The 26,182-nt window shown below is 38.5% G+C and overlaps 2 protein-coding genes across 2 annotated transcripts; one reads left to right on the top strand and one right to left on the bottom strand.

The window, feature by feature from the left end:
- On the bottom strand, positions 1-11,165 carry LOC110691951 (protein DETOXIFICATION 41-like). Its single transcript, XM_021868933.1, has 9 exons — positions 11,054-11,165; positions 2,168-2,461; positions 1,529-2,073; positions 1,347-1,433; positions 1,157-1,213; positions 804-1,042; positions 518-636; positions 361-447; positions 1-235 (listed from the first exon to the last, which is right to left on the bottom strand). Exons 1-9 carry the CDS (start codon positions 11,069-11,071, stop codon positions 158-160), a joined length of 1,524 nt encoding a protein of 507 aa, XP_021724625.1. The 5' UTR covers positions 11,072-11,165; the 3' UTR covers positions 1-157.
- LOC110691950 (probable RNA polymerase II transcription factor B subunit 1-1) lies at positions 3,368-25,934 on the top strand. Its single transcript, XM_021868932.1, has 20 exons — positions 3,368-3,746; positions 3,845-3,923; positions 5,668-5,726; positions 6,140-6,212; positions 7,788-7,896; positions 8,067-8,142; positions 8,306-8,404; positions 9,671-9,715; positions 12,604-12,660; positions 12,762-12,917; positions 13,013-13,078; positions 13,282-13,411; positions 13,535-13,591; positions 13,684-13,811; positions 13,888-14,079; positions 14,192-14,305; positions 15,535-15,612; positions 22,091-22,138; positions 24,441-24,509; positions 25,188-25,934. Exons 1-20 carry the CDS (start codon positions 3,660-3,662, stop codon positions 25,266-25,268), a joined length of 1,803 nt encoding a protein of 600 aa, XP_021724624.1. The 5' UTR covers positions 3,368-3,659; the 3' UTR covers positions 25,269-25,934.
- The last annotated feature ends 248 nt before the right edge of the window (positions 25,935-26,182 follow it).

The following is a 26,182-nucleotide window of genomic DNA, read 5'->3' as shown; positions in this document are numbered from 1 at the left end:
TCCAAAGAAATTAAACGTGTAGAAAATTTGTGAAATAGTCACTTTCACTCCATAAAGCCACCAAGTTGATTAGTTGAATATGACATTAGAATGTGTGGACAAACAAACTAGACAAAACTGCTTATTAATGTTCCGTCAAAGCCAAAATTTGTGCTAGTTATGTAGTGTTCTCCAAGATTAAAGCTGTCGTCTCTTCATTTGCTGAGTTCCGTAAACGTTCAATCGCCTTCTCAACCTATTTAATTATGCAAAAAGACAAGTTGTCATGATGTCAATGACATATGCACACTAAGTTCAACTTATGGTACATAAACACAAGAAATATCAGAAATATTTACTTGTTCTACATGTATATTGTACCTCAGTGTTCCAGTTGGTTCGAGCAGTCAGAATTATCAATGTTGCAGTTTGTAACAGAACACCGATGATCATCCCCCACCATATCCCCTGAAATTTAGATTGTTTTAATGTAAGTAATAGTCCTACGAATGGAGGACGACGACAGATTAATACTTACTGCAACTCCTAAGCTTGTCTTGAAACCTAGTACACAGCCAATTGGGAGACCGATAATGTAATATGTTGTTAGATTCACATACGCCACAAGAGCTTGCCATCCACTCCCAATTGCCACCCCTAAAAATAAAGTCAAACAAAAAGAAGTTGACAATGTAACAAAGTGAATGTTAATCTACATGCTTTGAAAAATACAAGATCACTCTTTAAAATTAAACCACATTATTCCTATTTAGCAGCAAAGACATGTATATTGGTACATTAAAAACTGCATATGTTTTTCTTACCAGAGAGGATAGGCTGGACGCCATTCAAGAGAACTGAGATGGCGAGCAAAGGAGTTAAGTCAGATACAGCTGCTATGACCTCTGAGTCAGTGGTAAAAGCCTTGCTTAACGCAACTTTGAATATCAACACAACAGCACTGAACACTATACTGATGAGTATACTTGTCCCATTTACTACCAGCACCGAGAATTTTGCCACTGATGGGTGTGCTGCTCCTAGCTCGTTACTCACTCTTACACTGTATGATCATACAACCATATAGTAGTCAGACAGAAAATCGGAGAAAAATATAACAATTCTCCTAAATTTTACTGATAAGGTGTAAGCATATATTTCGGCTTCAGCTGATTACCTGGCTGCTGCAGCTAGTCCTAACATAAACTGCATGTCCCAGTTCAAGTAAGACATGCTGGAATTTTCAATCATTATGAATAAAAGCTAGTTAGTTAAAGTTAAAGAGGAACATTAGACATAAAGCAAAAACCAGATGAAAATCTAATACGTACTCAAGAATGTAATTTATATGTTATCAACTTAATTACCATATAGAAATCGAGTCTAGTGATATTGTGGGATTAGATAACAGCCCTGATATAAGCACCAATCCTTGATTGTACCAAATCTCTAAGCTGTATGTCAGAAATCTAGCGACGAGTTAGACTAAAACTAAGCAAAAAATCACACATTTTGCAAGCAGATTCATAAAGAATACATAATCACTTACCATAACATGACAGCAGAAGCAACTGTAAGCTTAAAATATGGCCAGATTCCTGTGAAAGCCTTGAAAGAGAGTCCAGTCCAACTCTCCTTACACTTAGGACTAAAAATTATGTAAAGCACATTCACAATGACTAAAATCCACCAGGAGATACTCAGAGTAAGAGCAGCCCCAAGAAGTCCATAGTCCCAAACTTCGACAACCAACCAAGTGAAGAGTATATGCAAAGAGAACACTCCAACTGACATGTATGCTAAAGGGTTGACAATATTTTGAGCTTGAAGGAACCTCTGCATCGGACAGCTTATAGCAAATGCATATAACTGGAGGATTATACCGCGAGCAAAAATCTGTCCTTGCTCCGCTATGCTCTCTGATTGACCTATGGCTTTGAGGACAGAACCTGAGAACCAGTACAAGAAGGTCAAGAGTATGGCTGCTCCTAGATGAAGTATGATCGCCTTTTGGCATATGATCCCCATGGACGAGTATTTCTTTGCACCATAGGCTTGTCCACACACTGTTTGTACTGCACTGGCCATTCCCAACTACGAAACATAGAATCAAACATAGGAAAAATTACAACTCAAACTAAAATCATTGATAATCCTAGACAATTAGCTAATGCAATATGATACATACCATGATTCCATAAGCAAGGCCCTGAATCCCAACGGTAGCAACAGAGGCACCAGCAAGCTCCAAGGCACCCAAATGACCAGTAAACATGAGTGTGACAAAGGTAAGCATGTAGTTAAAGATAGACACTACAATGGAAGCTCCAGAGAGGATCCACAAAAGCCTAGACTCCCAAGCAATGAGGCGAGTCCACCACCTCGCGGCCACTGGCTTGTGGGCCAAGAAATCTTCAATTACATCGGAAGACAGGTCAGGGATTCGTGAATGGGAGTCTAACCCAAGCAGCAACGTCTGGTACTCCTCTCCTCTTGTTGATGAGCCCATGAAACTGATCACTATGAAGTATGAAGTGATCAGTCAAAGTTTGGTGGAGTACTAATATTTGATTTACTTGTTTTATCAATTTCAAAGAAGTGTGCATGAATTCTTATAAATATTGTCATAAAGTGAAACTATATCTCAGATCATTAGATGTAATAATGTGCGTAACTACCATTCTACACATTTTCTGACAATGGGATATACCAACTACTGTTCTTCATCTTTCAAGTTAGCGATGCATTTTTCTTTACCGTCGTTCCCTCATGCACTTTTATTTTACGAATGAATGTCAAAGTTTTGTAGGCGGTACCCAAGACCTGGAAATCTAGGATCGATTCTCTTCTACCACATTATTGCTCTTGCAAGTTACAATTCTCTCTACACCCAAAAAAGTAATATTGGAACCTTATTGGCTGTATTGTTTTTCTCTAATTAGTTCAATATCAGTATTAATGTATTCATTGGACTTGTAAGAATGAAGTAGCTCAAAATCTATATTTGATCATGATTTATTCTTATGTTTTCCCCTTCACAAATAACTAAAAATCAACCTAATCTTCACAAAAACATACACCGTTAGTTATAGTCATAACTCACACTCTAAAGGGAACTAGAGAGGTACACCACTTCACGCTACACTTGTGCACTAAGAGGCATAGATTGAACATAAATCTTCTCTTTAGCAAGATGACTTAGGCATCGAAGAGGGTTAGTATATCAATCACCTCCCAAAGCTAGCTTACGCGTCTTTATTCGTTTGAAGTCTTCCTAAAACAAATCATTTCTAATAAATTAATACTTGTAATTGAGATTAAAAGATTATGACGTCTTTCTTTTAAAGAACCATTCTAGAATTTCCTAAACAAGGAGTTTCCTTTGAAAAAGTAACCAAAATCTCCAATTATTTCTAGCCTTATGCAAACGCTAGCTTTAAACAACTGCAAAAACACACACTCTCTATTAAGAGGACTGTATTTTACACATGAAACTGCTCAATTTAGAATAGATTACCGATATTCATGATTTCTGACCGAATTTTCCACCCAAATTCTCCATTTTCATTTTAACTTCATTAAAAATTTGATTTTTTGATTTAATAATACTATACATTACCCAATTGAAAGTCGAAGGATTTCCAATCAATTGAATTTTTTTTGATCGAATTGAATCAAAAATGGGGTCTGGTGGTGAGATGTTGGTGAAGCGTGCAAAGTATAAAGTTTCTCCGAAGGCCCCCGGAAACCCTGGTGTTTTGAAGATGGTATTCAAATTCATAATTTTTCTGGGTTTTTTTTTCCCAATTCAAGTTTGGTAATCGGTTGAATTTTGAATGTATATTGTTTTTGTTTCTTGTTGCAGACTATGGATGAGTTTGTTTTTGCTCCCAATGATCCCACTTCTGGAACGAAGCTTCGAGTTCGTTTCAATTCCATTAAAGGTACTAAAATTGGTTTTTGTTTGATTGAGTAATGGATGAATGATTTATTAGTAGTTTTGTGACAGGATTCGGTTTATTATGTTATCAAGTATGTCTAGAGTTAGGTGTACCAATGCTATTCTTGCTGCTCAATTGGGGTAGAAAATTGGGTTTTGGTTTTTATGAGTTGTATTTAAATGAGAAGCAAAATTGAGGTTAGTAGGGCTAATCTGTTAATCGCGCAAATTGAGTAGGGTGCGATGAAGATGAGGTTTTTTGATATGTACTATAGTATTGCTGTTTTTTTGTTTGTCCTGAGAGAGTGTGCAAGAAATGGTTGGCTGTATTCGGTGTCATGAGGTAGAGGGAGATTGCGGTGTATATCAGTGTATGTGATGTTTCTCAGGTAATGGCTGAGTTCTTGATAACTTAAATTCTCTGGGGTTGCATGAGAGAAAGCTGTAGATTTTCATGCTCAAAGGCCATGGGAGTTAGAAGTGCTGGAATTTCTATGAAATCATGAAGGAATTATTGTACATTAATCAGGGACATAGATTGATCCAAAAATGTATTGAGGATACCGGATACCCCCAATTTAATTTTAGTGAATATTCAAGTGATTTTTGCATAACCCCATCATTTCCATTGTTGGTTTGTGAGGGAGGCTGGAAATAGCACTTGATTTCTGCATTCCTTATATGTGGTCATGAAGTGAACTATCTGATTTATTTCAAGGAGGTGATAAGTAAATTGATGTGATTAATAAGGGAGCCATAAAAGCACATTTAGTGAATCATGCTTTCAAGACAAGTTTTGGCTTAATTTGTGCTTGTAACTAAGACCATTAGAGCTTGTTGAACTTTATTTTGGGGCAAATTGTTTTTGTAAGGGCTAAGTGAACCTAGTTTTTCTATATATGTAACACTGAAAGCTCAATAGCTAAGAACGAGTAATCTGAGTATGCAATTCAACACATGGGTCCAATTATCAAGGATTTTAAAGCACAAAGCGTCACACTCCTTCATTATAGTAAAAAGGCGATGAAATCTTTTAGACGTTCCTTCTTATCATTAAGGTAAGATCTATAGTAACTACTAAGTCTTAACCTATGACCTCTCCATTTACCAGAATACATGCTTGACGTTAGGTATAGGTAAAAGAAGATGATTGTGGGTCTCAGGGGTCTCTGCTCAGATGGTGCTACTAGGATCATCATTGACCCATATAGCAGCCAAACTAGCAGCATTTCTCAACCATCCACGACTCCAAGGTTCCAAGCACCTCCAACCACTAATGAAGCTCTTGTGCACATTTAAACGTTTCCAAACCCACCTTTGCCGAGGAAATATTTCTTAAGGCCCCTGTAGCTATCAAATACACTCAGTATAGCCCTTTTGGGGTCAGCATCCAAGAGCTATATACCCAACTAATTTGGAGAATATCTACTTTCTATTTTATTAGCTAACTTGTTATCTATTCATGAGCTCCTGTATGCTGGTTCTTTCATATGTCTGATGGTAAAGCATGTAAATAGACAGCACTACCATATGGCTATTATCTGTTACTGCTAACGTCATATCTGGCTCATGGCCTTGTGGGTTGGGAGGTTGGAACTTGATTTCATATTATTTTTTTGTTGACAAAAGAGATTGTAATACTTATCTCAACGTGGTTCTAGCAATCAATCATCTTATATCTTTGGTGACTTATGCTTTGTAAGGATGTCTCTTTGATTGACTAATTGTTTTCCTTCCTGTTTATTCAGCTCACAGAGTCACCAAAGAAGGATCAAGTAAACAGGCATTACTTAATCTGCTGAAGAAGGTTCTGTTTTTTCCTTGTATTGTCTAAAGTAATTTGATATGAGCCCCCCCCCCCCCCCCCAACACACACACACACACAACCTAGATTTCTAAATCACAAACCTTGGGGGTTTATAGTATGGGGTTTAAAAGACTAAAATCATCAAAAACACATGATATGGGCTTAAACCATTCTAAACCCCTACCTCACACCTAGATTTTGTGAACCAAACACCTCCTTTATCTGGGTTTGAATTCAGTTATTACTACTCACTAATCAGCTAATACAATTAGCTTAAACTAGTAGCCATGCCTTCTTTCTATCAGCATAAAAATGGCTCTGTTGTTCTATGTAACTCAGAAACTTTATCGTTTGATGTACTCTAGTTGACTGAAAGTTGTTTATTTGATTCTTGTTGTTATCTTTGATTCCAGGGTGAAGGATCAGAAGGGTATATATTTGAATTTGAGAACTTCAGTGATAGAGATATGTGTCGGGATTTTGTGAGTAAGTTAAAATTGAACTATGACATTAATTATATATTTTTGGATGTCTAACATTATCTTTTGAGGAATTTTGCTGAAAATTGGTCTATAGCACCACTTAGGTTTGTTAGTGCTCTGTGAATCCAACTATGTCATACATGATTTGCAACATTGCAAAAAGTGACTTTCTGACTTATAAATCAGATGTGATCCAAGATTGATTTTTACATGTATATGAATTTGTGCTATGTTATCATCTGGAACCTAGCTAATAGTCACAAGTTGGTATGCACATATCTACCCGCACAGTAGCACAAGTGAAATTTTAGGTTTTGTTGTCTTTTCCCCCTTATTGAGTTATACTAATGTTTAGGACAGGTTGCTGCTAGGTAGAACATTGCTTGGTCTTCTGTTAATTAGATACTCTCAGATATCATGTGCATACTAAATTGATGAAATGCTGGTGTTAAATACAGTGCATTTTTCTCTTAGCTATCTTTGTTTTGTCTATGTTGATGTCCTGATGTTTATGGGAATAAAAGATATTTTGATGAGATATCTATGCTTGGCATGGGGTATAGGATACTGAGTTCAGTGGAAGGATTTGTTGTTTGGTCATTTGAGCCAATTTGATATCAATCTTGTATGATAAAAAGGGAAGGCAGAGTTCTTGTTTCAGATTGCATGGATCCAGAGGCTGAAGAAGCTGTTATGAGAATTTTATTTTATTATTTATTAATTTATTTATTATTATTTATTTATTTATTTTTTTCCTGATTATGCTCTTGTCACTGTGTTCCCGCCATTTGAAGTCTATATAACTGTGGGGTTTTGCTATCCTGAATTCTAATATTTTAATAGTAGTCATGCTGTGGATTGTAGAATGATATTTTGCCTGATCAGTAGATTTTTTTTGGTATTTTGTGACAGAATATTTAGTTTTTTTCAAAGTTATGTCTGATTTTATAAATGTAACATATGCATACTAAGCCAATCAATGTCAAGTAGTTGCTTCATTGATCCCACCACTTCTTATGAGACATGGGTTTAGGCCCTGTTTGATAATTAGCTGGTAACTGGCCGACATATCCATTTTGACTAGTTAGTCGCATTAGTTGCTTTAACCAATCACCATACACCAAAATAGCTTTTAGCAGGAAATTGCTAAAACAACTCTTACAAAAAGTTGGTCGAGCAACCTGTTTAAAATAGATTATCGAACTCCAAAGAACTCTTTAAATTATCTGTTTTTCAACCACCAAAAATAGCTGATTATGTGGTTAAATCATCTAATTGCTCTTAAAAAGCTAGAATCTCATCAATCATCTTGTTACCAAACAAGGCCTTTGTATAACTATTACCCTGTTAAGATTGCCTTTTTATTTAGGGGGGGTACATTTTTTCTGCCAGAACTTACTAGAGCATAATCTACTATTGCAACATTTTAATTAAATCAAGTTCCCAAGACCTATATTTTAATGATGTTGCTTGTACTTTTTCACTTTATGACATGAAATTCCTATCCCTTTTTTTTAAATGTAGGGTATGGTTAAAGTTTTTGGTCCTGATGATATTTAGCATGACACCTTGTGAACAGCCAAGGCCCTTGAGAAGCACCCAGATGTTCCCAAAAAGGATTCTGAAGGACCTGCTCAATTAAGTTCAGAAGAAATGGAGCGACGAATAAAACTTTTGCAAGAAGACAGGTAACAGACCAACAGTGTTAAAAGTCGAAGGATTTCCATTTGTACTGATAGGAGCCTTGCAGGCCCATTAGCTCAGGAAATTACCATGGCGAGGGCAAAGGAAGCTCATATTTTTCTTATGTTTTGTTCCCACAAGGTTTATGAATATTGATATTGGTTATTCTTTGCAGTGAGCTTATGAAACTACATAAACAGTTGGTAATTGGTAAAATTTTGACAGAGGATGAGTTCTGGGCAACTAGAAAGGTAACTCAACAGAATTTGTGTTTTTGACTATGTTCACCAGTTATTCTTGATATCACTAATAGCTGATACTTTTTCCATATCTTCACTCTCTCATAAACATGATTTATTTGGTAAACTCAAAAGTAATAACTTTTTTTTTTCTCTTGTTGATGATACTCTGCAGAAATTGTTAGATAGTGGAAATAAAAGATCATCTTCAACCCAGCGAGTGGGATTTAAAAGTGCTATGATATCAGACATCAAGCCACTGACTGATGGTCGGGTACTGAATGAAATCTCTTTCTCTCACTCACTCCATAAAATAAGCTGTTGAGTGTGCTGGATTAGATGAATCAGTATAGAGTGTGTATGTGCACGCTATTTTGGGGGAGGGTGGGGGACTCTTTGCAGCCTCTGTATTTACAAAGACAGCAAACCACATATCATTAATTTGAGGTTATGGACTCTATGCTGGGCTTTTCTAGAAGTACCTATATTTTTTTCTCTGGTTTTTGTAGGGTTTTTTTGTGAAATATTCTCTTTCATTCTTATGTTCAAGCTTGCTTATGAGCCTTTTTAGAAGAGCATGGCTGTTTACAGCTGAAATCATTTAAATTTCAAGTGGGGCTTTGGATGAATTTTGATCAAACTGAGTTCTTGTAGCTCATGACTACGCCAAGCTCATCTACACCCTTAGATATGATTTCTGAGCATCACAATCTATCTTTTCTATCTCAATAGAAAAATCAATCATTCTTCACGGTTTCATTGTCTTCAATATGTTGGAGTTCTGGAGACACATTGTTGTCCTTTTTTGAGTGAAGCGGAAGTTTGTTGTATTCCTAGTGCATTGTTTATGTGGCAGAGAACTTGAGTTTGGGAATTGAATGTTAGAGAATCATTTCTTTCCCATTTCAGGCAGATAATTTATCATAAAAAATTGTACTTCTGGATGTCAAGAAATTTGGTCTTAAACGTATTTTACTGTAGAGAACTTCATAGGTGTTTATATTATGCGTTTTTTGGACAGTCATCTGTCGTGATTATGAAGTTGCAACTCTCTGCTCATTTTCTTATTTCTAAAGCCAAACTTAACTAGAATAGTTTGTAAGTATGGCACCATCCTGTTCCGAGATGCTAAGTTACTAAAAGGCTTATACTTCAGAATTGGTCTTGATTACTATATGGTGACACCTGATCATGCTTAATGAGATGACTAGATTCTATTGCTGTGATTGTGGAATGAAAGTTGTTTAAACTAGTGTAGTAAATTGTTACCTTGTCATCTGTCCATAATGCAGAAAGTATGATGCCAAAATTTTCTGAAATTCTTTAAAACCTACAGAGTAGCTGCCTTCTTAACATACTAGATCTGGGTTTTGCGAATTAAAGATTTTAAGTAGGAAGTTATAAAAAGTGCTTAGTGTTATAATACCTTTTATTGCTCATGCATGATGCATTGACTAGTTCTTCTGTCATCTTTTTGTTGCATGGTAAGACTATGGTTTTTAACAATGTGTTTATTCTCTCTTCTTTTTTTGCCTTGCAGACAAATAAAGTTACCTTTAACTTGACACCAGAAATCATTCATCAGGTATTACCCCATTCGTCTAATTCTTTGCTTGATTCCTCTTTGGAATAAAAAGTACCAAGATTTCTGTACATTGGACTTTCCTGGCTTTTTTTATTTCATCTTCATGTAGTGAGATCTTTGCTTTTTTTGTTGATGTTCATTTTCCTTCTATCACGCAAGATTTACAATGGTACTTGAGTTTCTCGAAACCTTCCTAGAAGAAAACAAGAAATAAAAAAAGACAACCAGTTAAATTGCACATAGAAGCGTCTTCTTAGGTTGATTGCTCAATTTTATCTTGGTAGTTTAAGGCGTCTAGTAAGGGGTCCATATCTGTACTTTGTTCTTACCCCCTTCTCACTATTTAAAGTCTTGAACGAAAATATTATGTCACTAAACAAACAATAGTACATTAGACAAAATCATTTATCGCTTCTAAAACTATAACCAAATATGGCAATTTCTCAATAAAAAAATAATCACCAATCATTTTGAACTATTCTTTAATGAAAAGATTTTATATTTATGTGAAAATATGGAAATTTTGAATTTTGCTACCACTAAAATGCACCACTTTGATTTTTGCTACCCATCTAAATTTTTATTTGATTTTTTTTTTATTTGATTTTACTACCACCCAAAAGCAAAAAAAAATGGGTTTTGCTAACACTTAACATAATGAGTTACTAATTCCGTTTTTGGGGCCCACTTAATTACTTCCTTCCATTTTCTTCCTCTCTCCATGAACTTCAGTCATAAACCCCCACCTCTTCTCGGTAGCCCTACCCATTCTCCGGCAACCCCCACCCCGTAACAGCAACCCCATCCAAAACCCCCACCGCTTCAAGCCCCCACCCCTACCTCCTTCAAAACCCTACCCCCTTCAAGGAAATTCATATGCTTTTTTTTTCCCACTCTGTTCAACGATGGAATGTTAAGCCAAACTTATTATCTAAGCCCCCTATTGTCTCCTTCGAATGGCGAAGGCAATGAAAAGCTTGAACAAAGGTTGAATACCAACATTACCAGAAAATTTAAGGCTACATACATACACTTTTTTTCTTAACACTAGGGCGGCTAACGCGCACGATGTTCGCGTTATAGCTAGCCATGTCCAGAAGTTCTTTCGGTTTGGCATTGTTAGTAGTGTTAATTAGGGAAAATATGTAAACAAATATTTTTAGGGTTATAAATCTCCACACACTATTCTTAAGAGTTAAAAAAAAAATTAAAATTAATGAGGGCAAATATGTAAATAATCATTTTGGCGACATTATTATCTCAACACTATTCATAAAGTGTGGTCATCGTACTTTTGAAAGGGGTAAATACGTAAATAAACATTTTTAGGGGCATAACAGTCTCAACACTATTCATAAGAGTTCATTCATACTTTTAAAAAGGTAGGGAAGCATATTTGGGGTTTTAAATTGGGTTATGTAAATTTGGGGTTTTAAATTGGGTTATGTTAATTTGGGTTTTTAATTGGCTTGTGTGGGTTTTTAATTGGGTTTTGTCGGCCAAAAAACTGGTGTTACTGCCCACCCCCACCCCCACCCCCATTCATAAGAATACCGTTGATTAAAATCATCATCAAGCATCACCATCCATCTGATAAGGATTGACTTAGCCAAGTCAATCTTTTCCTTCCGGTGTATCAATCATATTCCTTAACTTCAGTGATTGATTTTAATAAGTATCAATCACATCCCTTAACTTTAGTAATTGATTTCTATTAGCTGTAAATAATATCTTTGACTTTATTCTCCTAATTTGTAGCTCTTGGTCTGTACAATTGTATTACTATAAATAAGTGTATTATCAATGGAATAGATACAACTTCTGTTATACTCTCTTTACACCACCAACGGTTAAAAATGCTCGGCGAAGCGTGGAATTGGTGCTGATTTCCATTATTGGGCGGAGGTGGTGTATGGACTACTAAGGAGTTAGTGTTGTTATGTGTTGATGGCTGATTAGAGATGCGTGGGATGCTGCTGATTCATTTTGTGAGTGTAGAGTGTTGTTGTTGAGGTGGCAGATGTGGAGGTGAGGTACGTGGATAGGGCTGCTGTTAAGGGTTAGGGGTTGACGGATAATGGGTGGGGCTGTCGGGAAGTGGTGGGGTTTCGGATGGGGTGGGGGTTTATGAATGAAGTTCATGGAGAGAAGAAGAAAATGGAAGGACGTAATTAAGTGGGCCCCACAAACGGAATTAGTAACACATTCTGTTAAGTGGTAGCAAAACCTATTTTTTTAGCTTTTGAGTGGTAGTAAAATAAATTAAAAATTTATGTGGGTAGCAAAAATCAAAGTGGTGCATTTTAATGGTAGCAAAAGTCAAAAATTTCTAAAAATATCTTCTTTAAACTGAACAACTAATACAATCATTTTTTCATGCATAATATAATCATATTTGGTTCAAATTTTGAATTAATAATGAATATTTTATTAAATATTAAATATGCCAACTTGTTCCCAAAAAAGACATTTTTTACAAATAATTTTTCATGGCTCCATGATTAAGAAAAAATGATTTAGGGCAAACCAACCTGAGCTTGGACTTACTAGAATTAGGATTGGTTTCAATTAAATCAACCTTAGGCCAGGCTTTGACTGAGTTGAGCTGGGGGGGGGGGTTCATGCTTCCACTATTACAATACTAATGTTTATTTAGGGTTGGCGTATGTCATACCTGTAACAATTTTGGCGTATTTTGACCTTACTCCCCTTCTGTATTTGTTGGGGGTGAGTTTATAATTGAATAGTATTAGTCCAGCAAGCATCTCTTTTTCAACTGTTTTTCTGCTCTTGACTGTTGTATAACCTTCATCCTTATTAGCTGTAACTTTTTTTTCTTGGTGGATTTTTCTGTTAAGGTAATGTATATCTATTGTTAAATTTGTCAGATTTTTGCTGAGAAGCCAGCAGTTCATCAGGCTTTTCTGACTTATGTGCCAAAAAGGGTAGGTTTTCTTATTTTCCAGAAACTTTTTGTGCACTTGTTATTAGCTCTTTTCAATGTATAAATAAATTGAATTTGTACAATTTATTGTCCTAATATCAGATGTCCGAGAAAGACTTTTGGACCAAATACTGCAGAGCAGAATATCTTCACAGCACCAAGAATGCCATAGCTGCTGCAGCAGAAGCTGCTGAAGATGAGCAGCTTGCTGTTTTTCTAAAGCAGGATTATATACTAGCAAGTGAAGCTCGTAGAAAGGTGGTCTTGAAAGGATATATTCTCTTGTGCTCGCTCCTTTATGCTTCCATAAATAAGCCCTGTTTCAACACTAATTGTGGCAATGAAATGTGCAGATAAGAAAGGTTGATCCGACGTTGGACATGGAAGCTGATCAAGGGGATGATTACACTCACCTTCCGGTATATTGAGTATTATTGTACACCCTTAGTATTTCTGCTCTTGTTCTTTAAGCTTCACATATATCCTAATTTGGACCCATTGCCTACATATCCCAAGTTCTGTATTTTTATGGAAGCACCTGAAGGCATCTTTCTTATTGTGCCACAAAATGAAGTTGTTTATTCTAAAATTTCCTTACCCTTTTTCTCTTTTTATTAAATAGGATCATGGTAATCACCGAGATGGAAATAAAGAAGTTGCAGAGTCCCAGACACATTATGACCAATACAAGAGGAACTTGTCGCAAGATCTCAATCGACATGCTGCTGTTGTTCTTGAGGGAAGGGCTCTAGGTTAGTGGCTTCCAAAATTTCTAAGATCTGACCAGCTAACTGTGATAATCTAAAGAACTCTAATTTTTCTCTAAAATTGAGGCATATAACCTTTTTCCCGTTGTATTATTGAACTTATGCTAGATGTGGTGATTGGGGACACTCGAATTGTAGCGGAGGCACTTGCTCGGATGAAAAAAGGTTAGTGAGTTTTTCATCTTCCAATTTCAATGTATAAACTGTCCATTATATTCTTCTACCCCTCAATCTGAGCTGGAAATGGATGTTTGCAGTAGAATTGGCCAATGATACATCCGAAATGAACGATAACCAAGAGCGACTGAATAGAGTTTGTAGAATGACAGAAATTGAGGATCTGCAAGCACCTCATGAACCCCCTGTGGCTCCGCTTTGCATCAAGGTTTGCTTATTTGCATCATCTCCAACATCAGATGTATAAATAAACTGAATCTTCATCATCTCTTATATTGTTTCAGGACCCTAGAGATTATTTCTTTTCACAACAAGCCAATGCACTGAATTCCCTGGGAGACACTGCTGTTGGAGCTAGACATGTGAATTGCCACATTAACACGCAGGAAGCTTATACTTGTTTGAGGGAATCCATATCTGATATCAAGTCCGTGGGACTTCAGACATCAATCATTAAAGCTGAAGTTGCTTTTAAGGTGTGTGTATCTACAGTAATTTTTCGTTTTTTCCTCACTGTTTCATCTGCTTTTGAAGGGATAGTTTTTCTGTTCATGTACGAATTTTTGATGTATTATTACTCTTACTCAGGTTTTGGCAAGTTTGACCCATAGTATATCTAGTACGAAGTATAATCTTGGGGGAAATAATCGGGAAACTGTTCTGGATAGATTACCCAGCAGGACGAAGGAAGATTTGTTAAATGTAAGCAAATATCTTTTTGGGCTTAATAATATTTTACATGTCTGCAAGAATATGTGACCATATGCTGCATCTAAGGATTTTAATTTTAAAAAAAAAATATATTAATAATCTTTTGCTTGTTTATTGGTAAATTGCATGAGTTTTAGGCTATCAATTATGATGTATCTGCATTGTTCAATTCTCTCGTGATGCTATTATTAAACATCTATAGTGTTGAATGACTTGTACCTTAGACAAATTCAGACATTCATATTGCTTTTTTTAGGGAACTAATGGGGTTTCTAGGTTGAGACAATTAGAACATTTCCAACTTAGTGCTCAGTGGAGATATGAATGTAAAGTCTTAATAGGAATCATTGGCAGTCAATGATTTTCTGGGAGACCCTAGATAGCAGGTCCCAAAAGGTTTATCCTCTACCTTCACTACTCATTTATATCCCCTTTTTTTTATTTATATAAATAAAATCTATATCTGTTTATTATTATTATTGGGCCCTCTATAGCTTTTGTAGACCATTTACTAAGTTTCATATCTATGTTATGCTAAAAATGGTTGACCTTTGCAGGATTTTGTCAAAATCCACCTTTTAAGGCATCAATTTTGTGAGTATACTTTACCAAAAATTTTGGGAAACGCCTTAGTAAGATAAATTAAAATGTCTAGCTGCTCGTCATACCCAAATTTCAATGAGAGTCAGTATTCTGGCTAGTGGACCATCATTTCCTTCCCTTTATCTTTTCAGCTGTGTCACTCTCTTTTTCCCGTATCCTCTCTCTTCTTTCAAACTGCCTTCATTTTCTTGTTTCTTATCAATCAACCAAACACATTTATGCCACCAAGTTTTGTCTTGGTTGCAAAGAAAGGTAGGACACCAAAAGGGGACCAATATGGATATATACTGTTAAATGTTAACTATATATGGGTATTTGCTTGGAGGAGAGTTAAGTCATGTGATTGTGATATACATCTATGTTCTGAGTAGTCATAAAACGTTATGAGCTTGGTGGTTTGCTTTATTTGATAACATTTTTTAATGGTCAGGTACTCAGGTATAGCTAGTATTCTAACTTGGTTGATCTCAATCATAAAAGATAATTTGCATGTCAATCTTCATTTGTCATTTATTGTAATTATATTCATGGTCCTTATGTGTTTATGTGGCATGTTTGGATTCTAGAATTTTTTCTATTGGTGTTTATGCTACTAATTGCATCACCATTCTTTTCAGCATTGGACATCCATTCAGGAGTTGCTAAAGCACTTCTGGTCATCATATCCAATTACAACAGAACATCTTTCTGTAAAGGTATACTATTTTGCAATTACTGATTTATAGAGCTACTTGATATTATGACTATTCCCTACTTGAAACTCTTTTAACAATTTCTGAAGAACTTGAAGTCTAATCTATGTTAATGGAGATCATCTCTGCCTTTTCTTACCGAATTTCTATGTCTGGCTGCCTTAAGCTTGCAAGCAATTTGTGTATGAATTGCTTATAATACTGAAGATCAAGACATAATTGCATTTAGCAGTTGATACAATGTTGCACATGTTTATCATCAGTTATGAATAGCAGGGTGTTAACTTATTCTCTCGTCTAGTTCACTGATGTGAAAATTGCATGATCTCCCATTTTGTATACTGGAAAGTAGGTATACATTATTTCACTTAACTTGTGGGAAAGTGCAGCTTGTGTCTTATAAGAATTGCTCTATTTCTAGATCCAGACCAAAATTAGTGGTTTTTTACTAGAAAAGATGTTTTCAGAAGTAAGGGAGCTTGTCTGCAATACACCCACAAGCTCCACCTATTTTGGTGTATAGCAGAAGGCAAAGGAGGGGACAGGAACAGCAGGGGCAGCAGGACACTCCACCAACACCAACACAAGCAACGGTTATCTGGGTGTAGCAGGGGACACTTTTGGAGTATTAGCTTATTAACTGTGGTAACTCTAGCTTGTTGACAAATTGTAGTAAATTTAGCAATTAAGGCGTTTTGTCCGATTATGTATGAGTTGTAGTATGAGTTGTAGTAGTATAAATAGGTGAGAAAAGAGTAGAAGAGGGAAGCGGAAATTTGTAAGGAACTCTTGGAGAGTAATGGCCTAAAGCCATTGTTATCTTTCTCGCAAGCTTTTAGCTGCCATTAATCAATCAAACAATTCCCGTCTTAGCTATTTATTGACGTACCACGTAGTCCGTTGCACTTGGTATCAGAGCCGGAATGTCGCCGACTCCGTTAACGGTGACGCCGGAGAGGGTGGCGGCGCTAGAGGAAAGAGTGGAGGAAATCTTCGAAAAGCTCGGTGAAGGGGAAGGTTCGCTTCAGCATACACTCTTGAAGAAACAAGATGAATCCATTGACAAGGTGAGGCAATTGTTGGAGGGAAGAATGGATCGATTCCGTCAAGACATAACCCAACATGTGAACATGGCGACGAGCCGACAAGATAAGGTTCTAGACGAGATTCGCGACACCTTGAAGGGACTGGGGGTCAGCAGGCGCCATCGCATGGGGCGGAGGAAGAAGTGGAGCAGCCTCAACACGGGGCAGGGGGTTACCAAGACACACCAATCGGAGTAAGGGCTTTCAATGGCCTCCGCTTTGGAAATTGGGAGGCAGGGTTGGGTGGTGCATTTCGCCACCACGAGAACAACCAGGAGAATCGCAACTACCACGAGACTCGCAGCAACTGGAAATTCCGTAAGTTGGACATGCCCACGTTCGACGGAAAAGACCCAGACGGGTGGATCTTGAGAGGAGAGCAATTTTTTCAATTCTATCAACTGTCGGAGGCCGAGAAAATACAGGCGGCGGTAGTGGCGTTTGATGGGGACGCGCTCCGGTGGTATCAATGGGAACACCGTCGCCGGCCGGTGGTGCCCTGGGAAGATTTGAAATTACGAGTGTTAAACCAATTCCGACCTATTAACGCCGGCTCGCTACACGAGCAATGGTTGGCGGTGCAACAAACCGCCACGGTGGTGGAGTATCGGAGGTTTTTTATAGAGAAGGCGGCGCCTCTTCCTGACATTCCGGAGAACATTCTCAAGGCTCAGTTTATTAATGGATTGAGGGAGGAAGTAAAGGCTGAAATTCGAATGTTGAATCCGATGACCTTGGATGAAGCAATGGACTTGGCGGTGCGGGTCGAGGAAAGAAATCGGGTAGCCGGGTTCAAGAAGTCGGGTGGAGTGTTTACCAAACCCAGACCCTATTCCTACTTTAACCAGAGCCCCGCCACCACCATATTAGGGGCTGGATCCAACCAACCTCATCAACCCACAAATCAACCCAACCCCACTTGTAATACCCAACCAACCCGAAGCTTCGGCCCAACTCCTACTGGCCCAACCCAGAGCAATTAACCCAGCCAATCCTCACAAAACTCCCTAGCCTCTGTAAACCAACCCACAAATTCCTACTCAAACCGACCATACCCAAATTCCTCTCAGTTTAGTGGAAGTGTGAGAAGATTGACTGAGCGGGAAATGCAAGATAAAAGGGCAAAGGGCCTTTGCTTTAAGTGTGATGGAAGATGGACCGGACCTACCCATGTTTGTGGAGCTAAGGGGCTTAGTGTGTTGTTAGTAGAGGAGGAAGAAGGTGAGGAAGGGGGGGACCTTGCGGTGATGGAGGCACCGGAGTTGGAAAGTGAGGAGAGCCCGGTCGCCGTGTCTATGAACTCAATTATCGGGTTATCTAATCCAAAGACGATGAGGCTTAGAGGAAAGATCAAGGGGCAACCGGTGGTGATCATGATCGACCCGGGGGCCACCGATAACTTCATATCTTTGCACACCGTGGAGAGTCTTGGGTTAGTAGTATCGGGTGACACTAGTTTTGGGGTGTCACTTGGGAATGGGGAGAATATCAAAGGGAAGGGGCAATGTAGAGGAGTATGCGTGGAATTGGGAGAAGGGGTAGTGGTAGAGGAGGATTTCTTACCTCTTAAGTTGGGAAACTCGGATGTGATCATGGGTATACAATGGCTCGAGAAATTAGGAATCGTGCTCACCAATTGGAAGTTGCAAGAAATGAGTTTCTCCGTGGATGGGAAGACCATGGTAATTAGGGGGGATCCAAGCTTGACCAAGTCGGGAATTACCCTTAAAGCCATGATTAGAACGTTGAGGAAGGAGGAATGAGGCATACTAGTGGAAATGAGCAAGTTGGAGAAGCAAGTGGGCTGCCCCATTGAGGATGGGCCGAAAATCAGTGGGCCTCCAGAATACTTGCAAGAAGTATTGGAGGAGTTTGCCATGGTGTTTGAGTGTCCAAGTGGATTACCCCCAACAAGGGGACATGAGCATTATATAGTGCTTAAGGAGGGTACTAACCCCATTAGTGTCCGGCCCTATCGATACCCACAATTCCAAAAAGATGAGATCGAAAAGCTCATCGGGGAGATGTTGCAAGCGGGTATCATAAGGCCGTCCACAAGTCCCTTCTCAAGTCCGGTGCTTTTGGTGAAAAAAAAAGATGGATCATGGAGATTTTGTGTGGATTACCGGGCCCTCAACAAAGAGACCGTTCCCGATAAATATCCCATTCCGGTAATCGATGAGTTGCTAGATGAGTTACATGGAGCAAGGGTATTTTCAAAGCTTGATCTCAAAGCCGGCTACCATCAAATATTAGTTAGACCGGAGGACACTCACAAGACCGCATTCCGGACTCACGAGGGGCATTACGAATTTCTTGTCATGCCTTTCGGTCTCACTAACGCCCCGGTGACTTTCCAAGCTCTCATGAATGAGGTATTCCGACCCTATTTGCGTAAATTTGTCCTTGTTTTCTTTGATGACATTTTGGTGTATAGTGTTAGTGAAGAGGAACATAATGCTCACGTGAAGTTAGTCTTAGCCACCCTTAAAGAGAACTCACTGTTTGCCAACTTAAAGAAATGTGAATTTGGGAAGCCCAAAGTGGCTTACTTGGGCCACATAATCTCTAAAGAGGGATGTGCTGTAGATCAAGAGAAGGTGGGCTCAATGGTTTCTTGGCCCACACCGAAGTCCATCCGAGATTTGAGGGGGTTTTTGGGTTTGACAGGATACTACAGGAAATTCATTCATCACTACGCTCATATCGCAAGGCCATTAACAGAGCAACTCAAGAAAGACTGTTTCGGGTGGACTCTGGCCGCCGATGAGGCGTTTAACGCCTTGAAGCAAGCGATGATCTCGGCGCCCGTACTCATCATGCCCGATTTTTCGAAGGAATTTGTTGTGGAGTCGGATGCTTCGGGGTACGGCCTCGGAGCAGTTTTGATGCAAGGTGGGAAGCCGGTGGCCTTCTTTAGTAAGGTGCTCGGCCCTAGAGGACAAGGAAAATCGATATATGAGAAAGAATTGATGGCGGTTTGCCTCGCCGTGGAGAAATGGAAGCACTATTTGTTGGGTCGAAGATTTGTAATCCGAAGCGATCAACAAAGCCTCAAATACATAACACAACAGAGGGAAATTGGGATGGAATTTCAGAAATGGGTTCGGAAATTGGTGGGGTTTGACTTTGAACTTCAATACAAACTCGGGGTGGCCAATAGGGTGGCCGACGCCCTGTCGAGGCGTGGCGAGGATGAGAAAAAAGGGGAATGTAACGCGATTGTGGCCACGCAATTGGTGAACTGGGATGAATTGAAGGAGGAAATCGCGAGAAGTGGCGAAATTCAGAAATTAATCGCGGAGGTCGAGGGTGGACAAGGACCCCGTGGTTATACGGTGGACAATCATCAGTTGCTGTACAAGGGTCGGGTCGTCATTCCAAGGAATTCGGTGCACAAAACCACCCTATTTCGAGTCTATCACGACTCACCGGAGGGAGGACATGTCGGTGAAACTAAGACCTATTTGAAAATCGGGGCGGATTGGTTTTGGAGTGGGATGCGGAAGGATGTGATGCAATATATACGAAGCTGCTCAATTTGTCAGAGGAATAAACACTCTCAACAAACTCCTGCCCATCCCCGAGAAAATATGGGAGGATATAAGCATGGATTTCGTAGAGGGTTTTCCCCGATTGAAGGGAGTGGATACCATATTTGTGGTAGTTGATAGATTGTCGAAGTACGCCCATTTTATTGGGCTCAAGCACCCTTTCTCGGCGTATACGGTGGCGAAGGTGTTTGTTAAGGAGGGGGTCCGGCTTCATGGAATTCCGGTCAGCATTGTATCGGATCGGGATAGAGTATTTTTGAGCAATTTTTGGAGAGAGTTATTTCGGTTGCTGGGGACTGTTTTGAAGCGCAGCACCTCCTACCACCCCCAGACCGACAGACAGACGGAGGTGGTAAACAAGCGGCTTGAAACGTATCTCCGCTGCTTCGCGGGGGGTCAGCCCAAGTCTTGGGCAAGGTGGCTGCCGTGGGCCGAATTTTCGTACAACACCACCCCTCACTCCGCTACACTGATTACTCCTTTTATGGCGGTTTACGGTAGAGAACCTCCCAAATTGATACGGGTGGGAGCAGGACATACTTCGGTGGGCACCGTGGAGGAATTGCTTCAAGAATGGGACTTAATCTTGGACGAATTGAAGTTCAATTTGGTGCGTGCTCAGCAGATTATGAAGAGTAATGCGGATGGTAAGCGTCGGGATGAAGAGTTTCAGGTGGGGGACTTTGTGTTCCTCAAATTACAACCCTACCGACAGCGGTCTTTGGCTAGGAGGCCTTTTGAGAAGCTAGCGGCTCGCTTCTATGGACCCTATGAGGTGGTGCAGCGTGTCGGTCAGGTGGCGTATAAGTTATTATTGCCGGAGGAATGTCGCATTCATCCCATTTTTCACGTTTCGCAATTGAAGCGCGTTGTTGGTGGTATTCATGTTTCCCCCACCATCCCCGCACAATTGACCCCGGAGTTGGAGATGGTGGTTGAACCAGAGGAGGTGTTGGATGTTAGGCGCAAGAATGGGCAGCAAGGTCGAGTTGAGGTGTTAATTAAGTGGTTGGGGTTCCAGAATTTGAGGCTACATGGGAGGATGCCGTAGCAGTCAAAGAGCAGTTTACGAGCTTCCACCTTGAGGACAAGGTGGCTCTTTTGGGGGCCGGTATTGCAATACACCCACAAGCTCCACCTATTTTGGTGTATAGCAGAAGGCAAAGGAGGGGACAGGAACAGCAGGGGCAGCAGGACACTCCACCAACACCAACACAAGCAACGGTTATCTGAGTGTAGCAGGGGACACTTTTGGAGTATTTGCTTATTAACTGTGGTAACTCTAGCTTGTTGACAAATTGTAGTAAATTTAGCAATTAAGGCGTTTTGTCCGATTATGTATGAGTTGTAGTATGAGTTGTAGTAGTATAAATAGGTGAGAAAAGAGTAGAAGAGGGAAGCGGAAATTTGTAAGGAACTCTTGGAGAGTAATGGCCTAAAGCCATTGTTATCTTTCTCGCAAGCTTTTAGCTGCCATTAATCAATCAAACAATTCCCGTCTTAGCTATTTATTGCCGTACCACGTAGTCCGTTGCATTGTCTTATTCTATTTTCTCTCATTACTACTGGATAAGGTGCTTTCTTTTTCTAGTCCCAGTTTGACATACATGCGAATTTCCTCGTTATATGGACTTTTAATTGTTTACAGACAAGGCTGGATAGAACTTGATCTCTTGAAATCCAGGAATGGAGCTGACGAACTGTAATTTGACAAGGATCATTGTAGTTGTATATGTGCAGTTTAAACTGAAATAATGAGTCCCTGTACGAGATTGGATTGGTGTTAAAAAGTGTTATTTTATTTTGGTAAAGCTGAGATTGCTTCTCTTGTTTCTATTACAGGTTGATAGATTGAAAGACGCGATGGCTCAGATATATCCAAAGCTACAGGTGACAAATCCTTCTCGCCTTTTGCTTTCTACCATTACTTCTGATTTCCTGTTTACATTCAAACCACCTTTCTAGAGCTATAGTTATTTATGAACCAGATCAGGCTCAAAGTTTACGAGTTAGAGTTTAATGCTTATTATAGAACTCTGTATAAGTTGTATTAATGCTTTCAAAATAAATTGAGCTGAATTGAATAATGATTTCTATATGTCCATCAATAATTCAATACGATAATACCATCGTATTGATAAATGAGCTATGGTAATGCTAAGCTGAAGCGATGGAGACACAGTTTAGAGTCTTGAGGGTTTAAGGCTAGGTTAGGTCAGGGTAAAACTAAGTACACGGAGTGTCATCTTTGTATTGGTGGGGTGGGGTGAGGGCGGGGGGAGAACTGAGGTAAAGAGCTACCTCATTTGTGATGTTTTAAGTACCTTGGATCGATTTTACACATCCACAGAAATAAGTCTGGTTGACTCAAATGGAGAGTGCCGACTGAGTTATTGTGTGATAATGACACACCACTATGATTAAGACCAACAATTAGACTGGGGCATTAGTAATTTGTTATACAAGTCAGATGTTGGGCATTTAAGGAGCATTTTAAGAAGGGTGTAGCAGAGATGCATATGTTGAGATGGATGTGTGGAGACACCTTTTTGGGTTAAAAATGAGGACTATAGATACTCGAAGGAAAGTTGATAAGAATATTACAAGGGAGAATAGACTACATGTCTACATTGGTTTGGGTATGTAAGACGTCAAGTTGGAGGGTTGGGATGATGAAGATTTCTAAGGAAGTAGGGGGAGACCAAAAATGACTTTTGGGGGGGGTGATTTAGATATGAAGAAAGTGTATTTGCAAGAGCATGTAGAATTGGATAAAACTGAATGGAGGAAGAGGATCTTTGTGAATGACCACATGAGAAGATGAGATAGATTCTTGGTTCATAGAGTGGACCCCATCCTTTTGGGAATAAAGCTTTGGTGTTGGTTTTTTTTACCTTTTTTTTCTTGGGGGGGAGGGGGGGGGGGGCTGTTGATGCTGAGAATAGACACTGTCAATGGCAGAATCTAAGTGAAGAAGAAGGTTGTATAATCTGAAAAATACAGATTTAAAAGGATATTGAAGCTTTTATGAGGCTTGATTCTCTCTCAATTAATAATCTAAAAGGTAAAGAAATATTCAACAATTGCCTGCCTTTATGCTCTCTTATTTGCTCTACATATGATGCTTACCCTCTAGACAACTATCTAAGAGTATCTATCTTATTAATGCTACTACGGTACTACCTAAAGTGCCCCTGCCCCTTATATTGATGCTTAGAAGCTTATGATTTTTACTTATTATTACAACTGGTGAGATTTTAGAATTTTTTTTTTCTTTTTTTTTTATCATTTAAATACTGTTTTAACAGACAAGAAATAAAGTACTCGTTTACATTTTGCTACCAAACAATAACATTTATGTATCTTTTGCTTACTAACAGTTTTTTTTTTTTTTTAATTACTACACCAGACTAGTTAGCCTCATACTCTTAAGAAGGGTATACAATTGGATTTTGGGTGATTCTGATGTACACAACCTAAACCCATAGTTTCTGAAATGCCTGTGACTCCATGAGAAAATTTTATGTATAAGAGAATAGTAGAATCAAGTAATCAACAAATACATTAATCGGAAATATTTGAAGCATTGTATATGTACCTAGCTAAGTTATGGTAAAAGTACCTAGGTAACTTGTAATTTAATTATTAATATTAACCCTCTGTCCAATTTTGCTTCCAACTTTAGAAATTCATAACTAAATATGAGCCACAGACTCCAAATATTGGAAACATTGGTGGAAGGGGTAATAAACTTGAGATATAGTAGCTATAATGTCTGCATTTTCAGTTGATTGAATTGGTACTGAGCTGTGGTTATATGAAAAACTATATGGTGGTTGATCGAGCTATGGGCAATGTCATCTTGACATATAATCTTCTGTGCCGTAAACCTTCATTTTAGTGCTTGAGGTCTCTTACCAATGGTGGTTACATAGTTGATGCATATCCCCATTATTGCTTACTACTTTGCAACAATAAAGTAAAGAGCGGCTCTGCTATTTTGATTCAGGCCCTCATAACTAAAAAATTGAAAGTTTTTAAGACTATTCTGCCCCCAGTGGAATTCGTCTGGTTTGATTTGGACTCTTTCAGCCCAGTTGGAAATGAACTGAATTTCTTTATTGATTGATTATGGAACCCCGTTGCCTGTTTGTGGATTTAATGTTTACATAACTTTTGCCGCTATTTGCAGCAAATTAAGGAGTCTGTGCCATCAGATCTCAGACATCAAATCTCGCTTCTGGTTCAGCCAATGGTCCAGGTTTGTCCAATTTGCTTGTCATACTCCTAATATTAGATGACATAGTTTTTGAGGGGACACACACACACACAGTTTAGTCCAATTTGCTTGTCATACTCCTGTTATTGGATGATATAGTTTCTGTGGAGACACACACCCGCACACGCGCACTTGCACATAGCATTCTAAGGAGGGCAACATGTTTGCGTGCAAGCTATAGGTGCTACTTGCACATTATGATGCAGAATGGCAATGAATTGATTAAGGCCAGATAGATCCATTTTGAAATTCTATAAATGATTATCCTTTCCTAAAACCATGTTCACATACTACTATGTAAAGGAAACTTATACCTAATGTTTGGAGAAGTTGATAAAACCATAGAGGCTACAGTGACACAATTGACACCAAACCGTTACCCATCAGCTAGCACTGAGCATTCCTGAAATTTAACAGATTATTTAAGGCTGCCAAACCATCCCATTAATACTTTACATCCGGCAACCTGAACACATGCAGTACTACTCGTGGTATTCGGATGATTACTATGTTTATATGGTGTAAATCATATTCTTTTATACGAAGTATATATTGAATATTCTATTTTAAAAAATAAAAAATAAAAAACAAAAAGGAGAATTCTTTGAACCTGAATAATTCTTCTAATTTATTTTCTGGTGTCAACTTATTTGCATGCAGGCTTTGGATGCCGCTTTTGCGCATTATGATGCAAACTTGCAAAAGAGGAGGGCAAAGAGTGGATTAAATGGTACCATCTAAAGATATATCTATTCCTTGTTGCCCATGGAACTTAAGTTCCAATTTACTACATTCTTTTTACTGTAATCTCGATTTATTATATGCTGTAGATATGCGCTCAATCATCCTGAAACTACAATTTTGGCTTGTGAGAATAGTAGTTTCATGTGGTCCTAGAAAGAATTGTGTAGTATAAGTAACACTAAATGTTTTTTTGTGTTGGACTGTTAGAAGAGGTAACATTGTTGAAGCAGAAAACGTCACCGGGAGCTAACCTATGCAATAATTGTATTGAATCTGACCATATTTTTTATTGATGCTGGTGTAAACATGTGGAGCTCAGGGGATATTCAAACGTATTGCTAAACGGAAGAAAAATTTCCAATATACAGAGTATTATTCAACTATTCGTGTAGGATTGGCGTAGCTATTTCAAAAGCTGCGCCGTCGTTTGGAGATCACTAGTCAAATCACCCTTCACTCTGTCTGCAACAATCCGACGACAATGATGCAGAGTTTGCAAAGCCTTCTCTTCCAACCTCCATCCCCTATCCCTTCTCTCTCCTTTGTATTCACCATTCATGAATCCCCCATTCTTCCTCTGTAACATCAGGCATCCTGCATTCGTGATAAGCCAATATTTTTAGATGGTACCCATGTTGATGGACATAAAATTTAATTTAATTATACTTCCTCTGTTTTTTATTTGACCTAGTTTGACTTTACCACTATTAATATAATCATGTGTGACTTATACTTGAGGAAAAGTGAAAAACATATATATAATATAAACAATTAAAAATTATAACAAATAGATACTTCGTATTATAATAAGATTCAATAAAACAAATCAAACAAAATCAAAATTAGAAACATGGATATTGATAGTTAGATTTATGTATTGATAAGCTTGATAAATGAAACAAATCAAATGG

The sequence above is a fragment of the Chenopodium quinoa genome, unplaced genomic scaffold, assembly GCF_001683475.1.
Source record: "Chenopodium quinoa cultivar QQ74 unplaced genomic scaffold, ASM168347v1, whole genome shotgun sequence".
NCBI lineage: Eukaryota > Viridiplantae > Streptophyta > Magnoliopsida > Caryophyllales > Amaranthaceae > Chenopodium > Chenopodium quinoa.
This window is presented reverse-complemented; position numbering and strand designations above follow the sequence as displayed.

Coding starts and splice junctions, on each gene's coding strand:
- LOC110691950 (XM_021868932.1), top strand. CDS start 3,660: ATGGGGTCTGGTGGTGAGATGTTGGTGAAGCGTGCAAAGTATAAAGTT. Junction 13,812..13,887: donor TGGCTCCGCTTTGCATCAAG/GTTTGCTTATTT, acceptor ATATTGTTTCAG/GACCCTAGAGATTATTTCTT. Junction 24,510..25,187: donor TGGTTCAGCCAATGGTCCAG/GTTTGTCCAATT, acceptor ATTTGCATGCAG/GCTTTGGATGCCGCTTTTGC.
- LOC110691951 (XM_021868933.1), bottom strand. Junction 637..803: donor CGTCCAGCCTATCCTCTCTG/GTAAGAAAAACA, acceptor CTTTATTTTTAG/GGGTGGCAATTGGGAGTGGA. Junction 236..360: donor GAACCAACTGGAACACTGAG/GTACAATATACA, acceptor ATAATTAAATAG/GTTGAGAAGGCGATTGAACG.